The sequence below is a fragment of the Misgurnus anguillicaudatus genome, chromosome 19 (genome assembly GCF_027580225.2).
Source record: "Misgurnus anguillicaudatus chromosome 19, ASM2758022v2, whole genome shotgun sequence".
Taxonomy (NCBI): Eukaryota; Metazoa; Chordata; class Actinopteri; order Cypriniformes; family Cobitidae; genus Misgurnus; species Misgurnus anguillicaudatus.
The window spans coordinates 20,254,642-20,271,717 of NC_073355.2; the positions used below are offsets into that span (position 1 = coordinate 20,254,642).

Below are 17,076 nucleotides of genomic sequence, written 5' to 3' on the forward strand. Positions count from 1 at the left end.
AGTCTCAAACAAACATGTACAGGCAACAAATGACCTGACATAGTAAAAAGTATTAAAACATCAATAAACTGACCCTAAAGTCACAGTATGTTCTCTTGAACATCTACTCGGCCTCAGAGCTAATGATTAATGCCTATTATTCATCAAGCTAAAATAACTAGCCTTTGCTGTCGTGACCGTAGGAAAAGGGTTTGAGTGATGGAGTGAACATGGGCGTCTGCTCTGTGCAGTGACTTTGACTGATGCAGTACCCGAAGACACACTAACAGTCACTGACCCTGTGTACATCCCATCAGGTGGTGGATTGACTTGAGAGTGCAGAGACTACTGAGCTACTGATCCGTCTTGCGCTGGGTTAAAAGCACATAGATCAATGCAGCCTGACTTATCTTATTACTGTAATCCTCCCTCAATACCTATTATAGTGACAGCGTATTTCAATAGATGGCATCACTATACTGAACTAAACTTATATGGATTCAAACTGCTTATCACACTAAACAGCACTACCTTTTCATTCGATTGCATGAATACAAATGATTTTATCCCCAGGGTTGACAAGTTTTTTATTTCGACAAAGAAAATTGGGATTAGACATATATTAAAGGTTCTTTTTATGTAACCTACTGTACATCTTATTCTGGGTAAAGCAAACTTTATGGCTTCTACAATGGACAAAATCATATGTCCAAAGATTATTTAATAGATTTTTATGAGTACACTGCCATATTAATGGCCTCAATAGCTAACAGACACGAAATACAAAACCACAAAATCCATTTCACGGTTCCCTTAATGTCTTTAGACAGTATTTGTGGCATGCAGTACAGACAATCATTTCAACCCTCAATTAAATAAAAAAATCAAAAACAGGAAATACTGCGCATTTACATTAAATACAGAGAGCAGCAATATGAATAACCTTTTAAAATTTGCAACTATCAGACTGTGAAATATACAAACCAATACACTTGCAAATTGAACAAATTTACTTATCACAGTTGCGCAAACTTCACCCTGTAATGCGCAACTATATTTAGGGGTGGTTTCCCGGGCAGGGTTTAGATTAATCCAGGAGTACACCTTAATTATATTAGGAAATGTAAGTAGTTTTTATAAACATACCTTACAAAAATATTACTAGTGTGCATTTTGAAATAAACCAATGGCAGTGATATATTTTAAGATGTGTGCAAGCTGATTTCATTAAAGACAACCGAAACAAGCACTTTAGTCTTGGACTAGACTTAAGTCCTGTCCAGGAAATCGCCCCATCGAGAAGTATTTTAACATATCCTCCAACACATATGCCGTAAGCAAATTATATATAGTTTGTCAGTCTTTTAATGATGTAGAATCAAATGCAGCACTGCTAAATCTTACTTCTACTTCTAAGTTCATAACCATTATTTATTTCAACAACAATTTCTCTCCAAACTGCCTTTGAGCAAAGAAACAACTCTGATGTTCATACATATATTATGCACAATGTAGTTATTATCGCAAACCCAATGCAATAACTCATACTGAGAGTATATTAGTAGCCAACCGCTTTAAATACAAGTCTCTAACACTTGCTTTCAGGACCGCAACTGGATCTGTACCCTCATACCTCAACTCAGTCCTAAAGGTTTACGTTTCCTCCCACGATCTACCATCAACAACGGTTGATTATTTCACAACAAGGCACCAAATGAATCTTAAAAACATTTACTTATTTGTTCCTCTTTGATGAAATGAGCTGCCAGTCTCCACCCAAATGGCTGTGAAACAGAATCCTTCAAAAAACAACACACATCTCTACATACTAACCCCTAACTTTCCACCTTTTAACTTGGTTTAACAATGCAAACATTATTAAAAAATCTGATTTATGTTATCCACTCCATTGTAATTGTTGTCTGTTAGGAGAAAATGTTAAATGCAATCTCATTTGTAAGTCACTTTGGATAAAAACATCTACTTCATGAATAAAAGTGAATGTGGTCTTTGCTACAGCAAGCATCACTATTGCTCATACTACAGTAATGCTCAGAGATCTGAGCTAAACATTTGCATTTCTTGTGCCTTTAGTGAGTAACCAGCTAGCCAATAACTCAATATCAATTTGCTAACACCCATTCAATTAAGCCATCACATTGCAACTCCCTAGCAATCACCCAAAATGCCCATCATTATTTTAGTGGTACATTTTGCCCGGATATCATTAACATTTTCTTGAGAAAATGTAGCTTTATTAATATTAATATATAATATACCATGTTTAATATTGATGCCATGAATGTAAATGTAAAACAAGAGGCAGTTACCTAACCAGTGGTTCTGTCCAATAAGACAACAAATCTTCAGAAATGTCTATGCACACATCAATAAGACTCTGTGCTAATGAATGCTTAACCCATCTATGGTTTTACAAGCATATGCAAAACAAATAAGTGGGTTATTTTGGAAAAATATTAGCATGTGTATTAAAAAGGTTCAAAACTCACCTGCTCATGGTATTCAATCCCCATGCTTAAGGTGTTGATGAGGATGGCGATCATAATTCCTCGATTGAAGTATTTGCTCTCCACTATGCGTATCAATCTATCCCTGAAGTTAACCCAGAACTGCGCAAGGCGGTTGCTCTCCTCCAGTACTTTATTTTGGGATAAGCGTCCAGGTTTAAATTCCACTCCATGGGAGAACTCGTACACCACATCCCCATCTGATTTGGAGCAATCTGAATCACCAAGCTCCAGATCCATAGTCTCCAAAGCCCTTGCACAATATGGGCAGCTCAGGAGCTCAAAGAGCAGTGGGCCGGGCACAACACCGGCCATCTGCATCAGTAAATGGCTGTGACCTGCATAGGGAAAAACACAGTTAGTCAACAGCTACTGTACAGTTAACGAAGTTGCGCAGCGATTCTGTTAACAGGTATTAACATTTCTTTGAAGAAAGTTCTTTGAAACTAACGTGTTGGTTAATTTTAAGAAGTCATACATTTTTTCTTGATGTTACTAAAGAGTCTTTTGCAAAGTCTCAATACCCTCGTTTTGGTTTCTCATAGCTATTTTCCACTCTCTTTCTGACACTCTGCAAATTTTTTTTCATGCATTAAAGGTCATTTGTGTTAAAGGAAGGTTTACCCAAAAATAAAAACTACCTGAGCCTCTCTTTCAGTGCACATTATCTGTGTCTGAACTGTTTTTAGGCAGTTTTAGGATGTTTACTTTTATTATAACACGGGGCTGTTGAATGCTTTATTCTGATTGGTTAAGAAATGTTCCATGGGTGTTGATTATTTTTCAATAATCGCACACCTAACCTTTAAAATGTCTTAAAAATAGGCACCAGACGAATATTTTTGGTAACCGTGGTATGAGCGAAATAATTGACTCCGGTCCTTTGAATTATTCGAAAATAATGCACACCCGTGGTGTAATAACCACCTTGGGTGTGCATTATTTTCTTATAATTTAACAACCGTCATCAATTATTCCTTACATCACGTGTAACAACTGAAACCACAGCAATATCCACAACAAGAAAGTGAAAATACACAGTTTTTAAACGTGGCTGAAACGCCAGGCAGTGTTTCTTCAGCTGAGCACTTTAGTTGCTTTAATACTTTTGTTTTGATTATCAGCCCTTGTATGATGCGGCGGTTGGTTGGTGTGGTACAGTTTTTGTCCCGCCCCTGCTCCACTGTGATTGGACGTGTTGACGTTTTTTACAGCAAGGTGCTTCCATTGTAAATAAAGGAAAACATATGCCGGCTGAATAAAAAACGCTCCGGTGGGCAGAAGTCATATTTAAAGTCCCCATAAAATCAAAACTGACAATTCTCATTTTTTTAAAGGAATATTACGGTATTCATTATAAGCAATTTATCCCTATGGGTCATAATAAAAAAATCATAAACTTCAATTTTTTTGCCCTATTGTGGTGATCACAAGAGATCCTTCTCCTTACATTTAAAGCTATTAATAATCTTGCCGCTCAATATCTCACCGAGCTCATACATATTAAGACACCCACCCGTTCTCTCAGGTCTTCTTCCTCAATCCAGCTCATTCTTCCACCTGCTCGTCTGGTTACTATGGGGTCTAGAGCTTTCAGTCGCTCAGCCCAATACCTTTGGAATTCTTTGCCCCATTACATCCAACACTCCACATCCATAGCCACTTTTAAATCTCACCTAAAAACTCATCTTTTCAGACAGGCTTACTCTCTTTAATTTTTATTTTTGCCCTGACTGTAATGACCCCACCCTATTTTTACTTGTTTTTATAATCAATCGTACTAATATGTTACTTTTATTGACTGTTTTTTACTTATTATTTGTTGGAATGTGTGTTTTATTGTTGATTTTGTAAGGTGACCTTGAGTGTTGAGAAAGGCGCCCATAAATAAAATGCATTATTATTTTTTATTATTATCATTCTCTGATGATGTCAGCTAGATGGCTTGGGCGGCGGGAGCATCCATTAACTCCACCCATTCAAGATGTCTTATCAGCCTTACACTGGCTTCCCGTCAAATTTAGAGTTGATTTTAAAATTTTACTATATGTTTACAAAGCTCTAAATTCCTCTCCCGTCATTCCCCGTCAAGAAACTTCAGATCGTGTGACCAATGCCTACTTGTTGTAGCGCGATCTCGACTTAAAAAACGAGGTGATCCGGCCTTTGCAGTTATAGGACCCCAATTATGGAATAGCCTGCCTTTATATATCAGACTAGCCCCTTCTATTGCCACATTCAAGTCATCCTTGAAAACATATTTCTTTTCCTTAGCTTTTAACACTCCCTGATTTTTTTAAGAGTGGTTGTCTTCTTAGCATGTTGTCTTTTAAAGTGTTTTTTTTTATTTGATTTACAGCACTTTGGTCAGCCTCAGCTGTTTTTAAATATGACTTATAAATAAAAGTTGATTGATTGATTGATGTCAGTTTGCTGCAAGTTAAATTTCTGAATGCCTACTTTTATCCAATCAATTCACTGTGGAAACGACAAGCAACACCCGCTATTTTCTTAGTGTGATAATCCGTACACTCGGAAAAACGTCACAATATGGAAGTGAAGTCGTGACTTCCAGTTCTTGGGGAATTAAACAATTTAATGTTGAAGCTTGAAGAGTTTTCTGGTTGCCATGGGAGTGCATGGGGACCACCTCAGTCAATAATGAGTTTTTGCTTTTCAAAAAGTGGTTTGTTTTTCTCCCAGGAACATCTGTGTGCTCCTGGATTCTGATGTTTATATTATCCACACGATTTATTTCAACTAGCTTATAACTCAGAAATCAACAGAGCTCAACTAATGTTCAATCTCTGCTCACTGACATCAATTAAAAAAGTATTAATTGTTTCTTATTTGGTTAATTTCATCATTCAAATGAATTAAAGTAGTTATTTAATTAGTTTTCCAGCCATAGATGAGAAATTAGGCAGAGACCAGAGATTTCTGTTCAAGTGCTTTGCTCTGATCTTGTGATCTTATAGCCTTCAATAAAGCTAATCAGTCTAATAAGAGTACGTATGTGCCGGCGCTCTTATGCTAATGCATTTTCTGAGGATGTAATCACACACAGCGGCCCACTTTAGTCTTTGATAACGAGGTGATTCAAGCAGCTATCACAATTTACTCCAGGCCGAGACGGTGAACTACAGGTAAACATTCAGCACATACAGTCCAGTATTCCAGTTCCATGACAGAAATCCTAACTGTACAGGCCGCAGACTTGAGTTTCCAAAGATACCGGAAGTCATTAATTTACAATGGAAGTTGGCTTCTCTCAGCTGCAAGGAGCGTCAAATCCATCAATGTCGCATTTTGGGCATCTTGAGCGACCAGAGCGTAAATCAGAAAGTTGAAAGAAGCTCAACTTTATGGTAATAAGCTACTGACCGGGCGGTCTGAACTTTTTTGGAAGCCCAAGTCTGCGGAGGTGTGGTTGTACAGTTAAGGTGTGAATATGAGACTTGAATATTAAAGGGACATGTTTATTATTTAGTGCTGAACGAACAGAATGATGCATAAAATAACTTCATCCTGTTGAAATACACATGCAAGATTTTTAGCAAACAGTAACTTAAAATCAGTGTTTAATGCTTCATATGTTCTTCATATGACCTTTATGGTACCTTACAGGTGCATTTTGTCCTTTTTAACAGCATCTATGTTCTACTTTCGACAGCCCCAGTCACAAGTGGAGTGCTGGCTGTCACCTCCCTTAAAGATTGTGTAAATGACTTTAACATGTGAGAAATAGACTTTATATCACATCTGTAAAAGGTTTACAATCACTTCCCGAAAATGCTTTCCATTATCCTGCAACAGGCCATGTGAGGTGAACTGCACCTGATAAAAAAAGTGAAAACATTGACACTTACCACGCTCTCCCATGAGCTGCTGCAGCTTCTCAAAGGGATCTACAGCATCACTCTCTGAGCTGGTGTTCGAGTCACCCCTGCCTTTACCCGCAGGGTTGCTGCCTGCGTAGCTGCACATGAAGGAGGGCAAGATGGTTGGATAGTTCATCCCCCCGTTTAGTCGCCCGAGCGCTGACACGCCCCCAGCGGTGCCCGTTCGCACCTGCGGGACCTCGTGAAAGTCACCTTGATAAATACTTTGCACTGATTGAGTCCTGGAAGAAAGATTCTGCACTGCGGTTGGCTGAGAAGACACTGTAAGCTGTGGCCCCGTTGCGATGGACCTCATCTCCACTGCCTCGCCAGGCCCCGAAGAGGCCAAAGGGCTGGGGCTGCCATTGCTGAGGTGACAGTGTTGACGTTGGTGCTGCTGTACAAGGTTGTGGAAGGAACGGACCCAGTGACTGCCGCTCCTGTGCCTGCTGTGGCCGTTGGCCCCGCCTCCAGCCCCTCCTCCCCCAGTCAGCCCGCTGTTGGGGTTCACTTTCTTCCTGCGCTTGCTCTGCCAGCGGTTGTAGATGCGGGAAGCACGCCGCTTTACCTTGCGGTACAAGTGGCTGATGTACCTGAGCATCTCCTCGTAGCAGCTTCCCGGCTCGGAGTAGCTGGCGAGCGTGCTGTCGTTGGAGAGGTAGCGTGCCCTCTGCTCCTGCATCAGCTGGTTTTCACGCTGCTTCGTTTCGGAGAACTGGGTTGCTATTACAACCAGGCACAGGTTGATCATGAAGAAGGAGCCCACCTGAAAGACACAGAAGGCACTTTGCTTAATTGCACACTTTTTATTTATTTTTTTAAATCAACTCTGTAAAGCAGGATCAAATAGAGCATACTTACTATTATAAGCAATATAAAATATATAAAATTGTAAAAGGAGTGGGCATCCATAACGTAATACATGATATCCACCCATCCTTCCAAAGTAATAACCTGCAAAAAAACAAGACAAACTGAGGATGAAGATGAAATACTGTGACATAGAAGATATTGACCATGCAGGTACTGTAGCTTGTGGTTCAAACGTCAATTTTTAGAGTTTATCTGGGGAATAAAACCTTGCTTGTATTGTTAATTTCTCTTGGGGGCGGTTTCCCGGACAGGGTTTAAGTGTAGTGCCTGACTAAAATGCATGTTTAAGCTGTAACATAGATCTTAACATATATAAGTGCCATTGTTTTGTCTTAATATGCACATCAGTGTTTTTTGTAAGGTATGTTTGTAAAAATGACTTAAATGCCCTAATATAACTAAGGGCTAATCGTGGATTAATCTAAACCCTGTCCGTGAAACCGCCCCTTGGTACTGAGATGAAGAAAAAAATGCTTCAGTTTTTACCTTACTTACTAGACACAGAACAGATAACAACCAGCACTTATTTTAATTTCACTTCTTTTAAAATCATATTCTGTTCTTGAACGTGAAGTGCTTCACAATGTAGCCTTTGTAATAGTTCAGTTTCTTCTCATCATCAGGACATTTTGGAGATGTTTCAGTGAACACAAAGTGCATAAGACGTATAAATCAGAGAAAAACACAGCGAAGCCTTACAGATCGTTGAGCAATGCCAGAGGTCTGATTGCTGTTCGGAAAAGTAGATTGCAGGGACAAGACTGTTAACATTGAATTATTTGTTTTGGATGTCCTGATCTAGTGCCTGTAACCTTCAATAGCATTTAATTCCCAACTGCATCACTTAGCATCTGACCCTATATTTGAGCAAGTCTATATCACTCTCCTGTGTTCTTACTCTCTACTGGATTCAATGTCTGACTCTTAAACAAAGAAGTTTTGGTGTTTATAGAGACCATTTAAACATAGCTTTTTTGCAGTCCATCCGCATAATCGAGTTTAGAATAGCTGACTCAGAAACTGGTCACATTAAGCATTGTAAATGGGTCAGAACCACTTATCATTTTTCAAAAGAGTCTGTTTTTACTCAGGCTAAAGCCTAGGATATTCTTCATTTTTCTTCACAGACTGTGTACAGGTAATACATCAAACCATACTACTAGAGCAGTCACCGTGTGTCGAACATGTCTGTATGGACACCAGTATACTGAAAATGGTCAATATTTCATATGCAACCTAAAAAGCAGTGACTATTGTCCATGGTTTGTTGCTAGAAGGGATACAGCTAGGGCCAAATTCTTGTGAAATCTTTCTAGGATGAGCGGATGGCACCTTTATTCTTTGTTCTCTTTTGTATTTTATTTTTAAACAAATGTTTTTGCTAGCTGCTTTTAGACAAGAATACTCTTTTCTAATTCCAATCCACCCTCAATTTGTAACCCCCAGCCATCTAACCCTAAATTTTAATTTATGCAACACCTCAAGAATGTCTAATCCCAACCCCAAGTTTGACAAGAAGAGGCCCTCCATAAAGAGCCAGTCAGATCCACTATCAAAAATTACCTTTATTGCAGTGTGTCATGTAGTTGTCCATCAATGTAAGCGGTAAGTTGTTAAAGGAAAACACCTCAGTTTTTCAATGTTTTACTATGATCTTACATCAACTTAGATGAAGTAATACATACCTATCTTTATTCAATGCGTGCACTTGATCTTTGTGAAGAGCGTTGTGAATGTGTTGGCATTTGGCCTAGCCCCATTCATTCCTTAGGATCCAAACAGGGATGAATTTAGAAGCCACAAAACACTTCCCTGTTTCCATATTTAAAAACTGTTACATGCAGCACTTCGACCTTGGGCGCAGTAATGTTGACGGAAGTTAGGAGGGGAGTAGTCAGGAGTGATGATGTTACTGCGCGCCAAGGTCGAAGTACTGCAAACTGTGTGAACCATACTTACTCGTGTAACTACTCATATAACAGTCTTTAAATAGGGAAAACATGGAAGTGTTTGGTGGCTTCTAAATTCATCCCTGTTTGGATCCTAAGGAATGAATGTGGCTAAGCTAAATGCTAACACATTCACAACATGCTGTAGAAAGATTAAGTGCACGCATTAAAAAAAGATAGGCATGTATTAATTCATCTAAGTTGAGGTAAGAACATAGTAAAATATTGAAAAACGGTGGTGTTTTTCTTTAACCCAAAAATTTCATGATAAACAAAGTTATTGGCTTCTAAAGTAGGGAGACGATGTGAAGAATCAGTGGTTAAAATTACTTTTTCAAGTTGGGATTTGCTAATGTTTGGCCATGAAAGATGGGTCAGTACACACTTTATTGGGAACAACATGCATCTCCTAACCACAACCTGTAAGTATGATTATTACGTGTTTATTTTCCCCCCGAGTGTCCTGAATGTCTAGTTTCCCTACTGAAAAATCCAGCTAAGACCAGCATAAGCTGGTGAGCTGGTTTTAGCTGGTCCCCAGCTTGGTTTTAGCTGGTTTTGCTGGTGTAGGAAGCTGGTTTTGCTGGTGTAGCAGGCTGGTCTAGCTGTGTTTTGGTCACATTTTAAGCTGGTCTAGCTGGTCATGCTGGAATACCAGCTGGCCCACCAGCATGACCAGCTTTGTCGGGCTGGGAGGACCAGCGTAAACCACCTTAAACCAGCTACAACCAGCTAAAACCAGCTACCAGCTTATGCTGGTTTTAGCTGGAATTTTCAGTAGGGTTACTGTAATGTCTTACCTGTATCAATAAGTCGCGCTAGCAACGCATGTTGCAGTTACACTATTATTTGCTTCTTAGCTGTGGCCCGGTTAGCTTACATACTTGTTTACATGAGCAAAAATGTTAGTGTTTGTTGTCTTTTTTTCCTTGGATTAATGATGAATGATGTGTATTGATGTTGCTAATGTCTTGTCAGTAAGTTGCGCTAGCAATCGGCTAGTGCATGTTGCAGTTACTGTTACTGTTTAGCTGTGGCTCGGTTAGCTTACATAAGTGTAAAAATGTTAGTGTCTGTTGTCGTTTTTTAAATACTTTGATTAATGATTTGTGGTCGGTTTTCAAACTCTAATATCTTGTCAGTAAGTCACGTTAGCGCTAGGGTTTAGGCAGACAGAACCTTTGAACGGCTTCACACTAATCGTTTGGGGAATTTCACTCTGAGATTTATATTATAAGAAAATGTCAGTGTTTTTTGACCTTGCAGGCATTTAAACCTGTTGTTGCGGACCTGACTGGAACTTTAATAACCGCAAAGGTGGGACACTTGGTTTCCCTCTCCTTAGAACCCGCCACCCTCCTCAGTGTAATTTTTTTATGGTTGATTATTATTCATCTATTGTTCTTAACACAGATTTTGACAGTTCATTTAAACTGGGCTTTCATTCCCCCAAACCCAACAACTTGGCCGTATCTGAATGGCCCCTGCTATGAGAGCATTCTGCTCCCATTGGTGTAATTTAATGAGTGCAATCAAGCTCCTATTAGGATATTATGTTGACACAGGTGAAAACCATTCAGGTACTTTCGTGCAATTGCACTGTGCTGTCATTAACCTGGGCAATAGGGAAACCACGTGATTGACCTACTTGTAATGATCATACAAATGAGACTGACATTCATTTCCACTAAATACAGCACGGGTCTCATTGTGTGCTCACACCGAAAGGGCCCGACGAAAGAGCGTGACTGTGCATATTAAACACTTTTAAACAGGGGTCTGTGCCACCAGTCTGTCTGCCGTGATTTAGCCCCGCTGATGAGAACAGACCGAAAGTGCTGATGAGTTAATATGTGGCGGGACGCTTTTTCTTTTCCGATTTCATTTCCAAACGCGCCGATCGAAAAATCCCATTTCGGCAGCGAGCTGCTTGTGAGCAGGGAGTAGAAATGACTAAAGCAGACATTTGCTCAGAGATGATTCAATTATTTGGTGTGGTTGAAGCGTGCTTAACAAGGCTTTAGAAAGAAAAATGAGCAATGAAAAACATTATCCGTCCTGGGCATTTAAAGTAAAAAAAAGGAACAATGGCACTTACTGATGCCTTTCCATGGCGACAACTTGTGCATTATAAATAAAGGATTTACAATCCTTGACCTTACCTGGAATATCGCAATCCAGGCGTATCCAATATTATCAAAGTTCACTGCCCCTTTGTGAGGGTTGAGCTCCCCAGCCCGACACAAATTGTAATACTGGTTCCAGTTAACGCAGGTGTTTCTACTGGGTCCATCCAGGCCAAAGTAGGTGTGTCCTGGTAGAGGGGGTTTTAAGGTGCACTCAATGTCACCCTTTTTGAAGGGGGGCACCTCACTGCAGGGCAGCATGCCGTTCTCCTTATTGGTGGAGCAGATGAAGGGGTTGTCCTCACCGTCCTCGTGCATGTAGTATGGATCCATGAAGGACAGATTGTAGAGGCTGTTGAAAGGCAGTGAATATGTGGCATTTGTTTACTGAAACAGACTCTTAAACATCACATGCTTGGAGACCACACAACATTTTCCTGATATTTAAATGAATCATCATTAATCTGAATCTGGTCGAAAAATATGATGCTACAATAATACAATAAACAAAACATAATGAAACTTCAAGATTCTTTGACTGTACAAATGCCAAATAATTTTTATACACAACATTTGGGACTTTTCGGTCCTCAGGAGTAAAGTCAATCTCAACGTAGCATAAAGCAACAATTATTAATATATAACAGTACAACCTGAAACCACATTAGATCAAGTCAGTTCATTACTGTAGCCCATATTCAATGCTAATAAGAGCTGACAGATTAAAATGCTGCTGTTCAAGTTCTGTATATTTGAGAGATGAGGCCATTACACATACACAAGCACTTACAGACCACTAATTTGTTCCATTACATCAAAATACATTGCTTCTAATGCAACTCATTATGATGACTGCCGCCTGACTTCAGTCTTGTCCTCAAATAGGTTTGTACAAAGGTGTACGTAACTTCAGTGCTCGCTCGGGGCCTGATGCTCGACACTGATTTTATGTCAGGGTGTGATGTTCGGTTTACAAGACTGTCAGCGACTGAAATGCCATTGCTGCAGGCAACAGTTGGCTGCCACGTCGAATTACATTGGAAGTGCTGATGCTTTCCCCGGGGAGGGAGAGGGGATATGAGGAGAAGAGGGGACAAAGCTGTCTGTTAGATAAGAGTCCGACGGTACTTACGCTTTCACATCATCTGCCATGAAACAGCGATTCCTTAGAAGTCCAGCCCAGAGCTGCACCCCAACGATCCCGAATATAAAGAAGACAAAAAAGCACAGCAGAAGGACGTTGCCTAACATAGGCAGAGTATCTAGAAGCAGAGTAACCAGTATCCTCATACCTACAAAAAACAACAACACAGAGGCAGAGGTTGTGTGTTTGATCCCACTTTTATGCCTTATTAGTAACAGAATGAAATATTAAGAGCATTGTCAATTCATTTTGTCGAGAATCAGACACAGTCGATCACTTTAAGTCTAAACTTAAGACATTCTTCTTTAACAAAGCATTCACATAAACTGTCAAGTAAATGTACCTATCCCGCAATAGTTAGTTTGTCCAGAACACAGCATTCACATAACTCATCTGGGTAATATACTTATGCCGCAATAGTTAGCCTGTCTGGAACAGAGCGGATTTTAAACCACAATACTGTATGACACTTGCATTACATGCGAACGGCCCCTATGCTAATAGGATTCTGTTTCTCTTTCCCTATCTTGTCCTCGACCCCAAGGACAATGAGACAAACAGACACAGTTCCTGCTGCTGTGAAGGTCATCACACCACTGATCTACTGGCTCTCCTTCAACGTGATGCCCAGCCGATGCGCGACCAACGACTACCGGCTGAACCAGTTTAATCTGCTTACCCATTTCATATCCCTATAGTGTTTATACATATAAATATATATGTATCTCTCTCAAGGGTTTTTCTCCTCCTAGGAGTTTTCCCACAGGGTTTTTTTCCTAGGGTTTTTTTTCATCCCCTGGAGAGTCAGCCAACATTGCCTTAACTTAGCACTTTACTGTATGTATATTACTACGCTCACTTGTATGGTGTATTCTTAGCCGCTGTATTCTACTTCTTATATTATCTACCGGATATTCTGTGTTTTCCCATTAATGTAAAGCTGCTTTGAAACAATTAACAATTGTGAAAAGCGCTACATAAATACAATTGAATTGAATTGATATTAAAAAAAATATATATATATATATAGTTTTCTACGTCTTTTTTATATATATTGCCATTAAAATGTTATTTAGATACTACCATAAATAAATATTAAGACTGTCCTTAATATAGTTTATAATAGTGGAAGAAGTATTGTTGGGGTGAGTGGGGCACAAACTAACGCGGGTTAAATGTAACGCAGCTACTTAACATATTTCTACAGGGCCGAGCAATCTGTGCTTTGGTCTTTCTCTCTTATTGTCAGAAGATGATCTACTGTAAATTTGTGAAATGCTTTGATGTGTTTGGTTAAGATATTGATTAAAGAGTGTTTTGAAAGCATAAAAGTACATTTCTTCATCTTAAGTTTTTTTCCGATTTCTAAGTTGGGTGTGTAAGTCACCAAATCCAACCTTATATTATTTTAATCTGGGATTGAAATAATATTCTACACAGCGGGGTTAGTTGTAACACAGTGTAACAATTAAGACTCATGCATACAATGATAATAAAATGAAAACTGTAAATACTATTCAAGAAAGTAATAACTGTTAATACAATATCAGGGGAAATAATTCACAATTATGATTTTTTTTGTCTTAATTGTGCAGCCCTTTCAAAAAAATCTATTTATATGCATTGATGCATAATACAATGATGGTTAGATGAAGGATCATGGGTGGATAGATATCCACACATTCATCTATTATAGGCAGATATATAAACAACATCCACCTTTAGTATAGACAATTGAATTGTATTGAATTATTTGTCTTTAAACCAAATCTTCTAGCAGGTGTTACAATTTGCACTCCCGTCGCTTTCGGTGTAATTGTACGATAACGATAGGTCCCAAAAACAAACTTTAAGTGTTCATTTGTAGGAGAGATGTGTGTGTTGATTGTGTTAAAAAATGATTAATCGAACTTAAATATTTTTTAATGATAGAGCCAAAGCCAAAAAGTGTTAGGTTGTGTCCCGCTCTCCTCTATGTTTTAGTAAATGTGCTTTGCAACAAAGAAAGAAGGCATGATTTATGTATAACATTATTTCATCTTAAAAAGCCCTCAAGGTCTGGTAAGGTGTAATGTGAGAGTCAAATCTCAGACACTTTATAGGAGGATGACATCTTTAACCTAAATTGGTTCCACATGTAATTATGCTTGACACAGCAGAGACAATGCGTATTTTAAGTGCACTGCCTACAGACCTCAAAGACCATCCGAGTCTAACTTTAATGGACAATTAAGTCTTAAACCGCTAAACAAATACAGCGATGCATTCCCATCATCCCCCACAGCAGGTCACCACAACCACTGATACGACTGCTAAAAACCTTTGAGTGAAACCCTTTTATATTTAAGAGTGCAGAAATGTTTGATGATGATTATTCATCTATGTGATGCTAAAATAAGCCAAGATAAGCATAACTTTATAGTGATATCCTAATTAAGGTGTACTGACAATAATAGTATAGTTTTAGCAATAATAGTAAAGCCTTTTAAAATGCCAGGTTTAGTAAAAATGTATTATTAAACATGCTCATTTTGTCATCTTAACATTGCTGTAGCAACCGCATCACAATGTGGTAACAACCACTCAGAACACCTTAGCAACAGCACAGCAATGCCCTGGCAACCACCCCGCATTCTCCAGCACTGTGAGTTTTGCACAGGAATGCATCACTGGCATCACATCTCGCATTTCCTCTTATTTTTAAGCTTACACAGAGTTTATTTGAATCCATGAGGTTTAAATATAGATATACAAAATAGAGGATATAAGATATTACGCAGCATACTGTAGCACTGAGAATTACCATAATAGGAAAGCCTCAAGGGATTTATTTCAGATGCTAATATAAACTCACTAAAGTTAAAAATGACACTGTCCAAATGAATAAAAACAAACTGAATCGAGCTTAAAAATTGGCATGGACAGATACGTAAATACACTGTAACGCTGTCAAACCTTCCTGTGATCAAGACAGACCGCTGTAAACATCACAACTCACGCTGTCAGGACGTTCAAAGATATTCATGGATGTCCCGTTACCTAGAAATACCCAAATGAATCACTCCCGACTGTCTGTGCTTTTTCTGAGATGACACAATGCTGGATCCCTGACTCTGAGAGTGGGAAAACATCAGCAAACATCATCGAGAGAAAAGCCCCTGGAGATCAGTAAAGCATCCGGTTGGAACCGCGTGACTAATCTGCTTGAGGTGGGTGTGTGCGACTAATGTAATTTAAGTTCGTGAAGTGAGGAGAGAACCTTAAATGGTCCTGTCAGACGGTGCAGACGGAGTGTGAACATCTTCTCTATGGCCCGCAACCCTCCCACCAAAGACAGCGTGGAGCCAAAGTGCAGTTTGGCCACTTTAATGAGGCCCCTGGAGGATCGGACGGTCACATAGTGGATGGAGATGAACATGGTAACTCGCTCTTGTGTAAACACATAGATGGTAGATAGAGAGCCACTTCATGCAATGAGCTGCTACGGTTTTCTAGTGTGGCATTTGAATTACAGCTCAAGGTGCAAGCTGGCAATAACCAACTAAGAGGCGCACACATGCACCCAAACCAATATGAGCATCGTTTTGCACTAAAAGCACTTCTGCTTGTGGAGGACAACAGAAATAAATCACTGTATCTCGTCCTCCATCTCAGCAACGGTGAGTCATAAACCTTAACTTAACTGCTAAATCTAAAACGTAATCCAGAGCAAAGAAGGGTCTACCTTTGGAGATCTCTATTAATGGTAAGTCACAGGGAGACAATAGCCTCTTTAACACAGTAATTCTGGTAAATTACCATGAATTTACCGGAATGAATTTACCAGTAAATACAAAAATGTGCTGTTCACACACGCAGTGGCGTTCCGTTATTTTACCAGTAAGACATCATTCACACATCAGTATCAAAATACCGGTAAATTCGTTGAGAAAGCGGAAGTACCTGTATCACGCGGCGAGCTCAGTGTTGTATTTGTAAACAATCCACGTCGTTCATAACCACGGTCCGTATTTTGTTGTTTTCACGTCTGTGGTAAACAGTTGCGAAGTTGCTCATGACCAAACAACATTGAATGAGACGACGTCAAACCGAAAATGCGTTTTTAACAACAGTACTGTTTGCACTTTAGGCTTCACAGAGGGCGTGCTAAGGACGTCGGCAATTTGGCGGTAAGCGGTTTTAAACAACTTTGGTGAAGAAATGTGGACGTAAACTTCAGGTGTGCTCAACTTTCAAGCAGTATGTGTGTGGAAACGTCAGTAAACACTGCGGGGGTAAACGCGTCATCTGTATTAAAACGCTATGATTGGCCCGAAGCTGTCAGCACGGTCTGACGGCGTCCGTTCTAAATGCCGGTAATCCTATAATTTTCGTTCACACATAGCGCTTACCGGTAAATTACTGGTAATCTTACAACCTGTCTTACTGATAAATTGGGAGCACTGATTTACCGGAAAGGTTCTGTTCACACATGACATGTTAACGGCAATTTACCAGTAAATTACCAGTAAAGACTGTATGTGTGAAAGAGACTACTGTTAACTTTCGCTTCTGACGTAACACGTTAACTGGATTAAGCACGCAAAGTTTGTTTGT

The 17,076-nt window shown here is 39.4% G+C and overlaps 1 protein-coding gene across 1 annotated transcript in view; it reads right to left on the reverse strand.

Annotated features, from left to right (window-relative positions):
* Positions 1–17,076, reverse strand: part of cacna1ha (calcium channel, voltage-dependent, T type, alpha 1H subunit a) — a 113,942-nt gene that overhangs the window by 38,092 nt on the left and 58,774 nt on the right. Inside the window, exons 6-10 of the mRNA XM_055191472.2 lie at positions 12,469–12,628; positions 11,373–11,688; positions 7,250–7,342; positions 6,377–7,154; positions 2,490–2,845 (exon numbers count right to left, since the gene is read on the reverse strand). Of these exons, the coding sequence (XP_055047447.2) occupies positions 2,490–2,845; positions 6,377–7,154; positions 7,250–7,342; positions 11,373–11,688; positions 12,469–12,628 (1,703 nt within the window). The remainder of the gene's footprint in view (positions 1–2,489; positions 2,846–6,376; positions 7,155–7,249; positions 7,343–11,372; positions 11,689–12,468; positions 12,629–17,076) is intronic.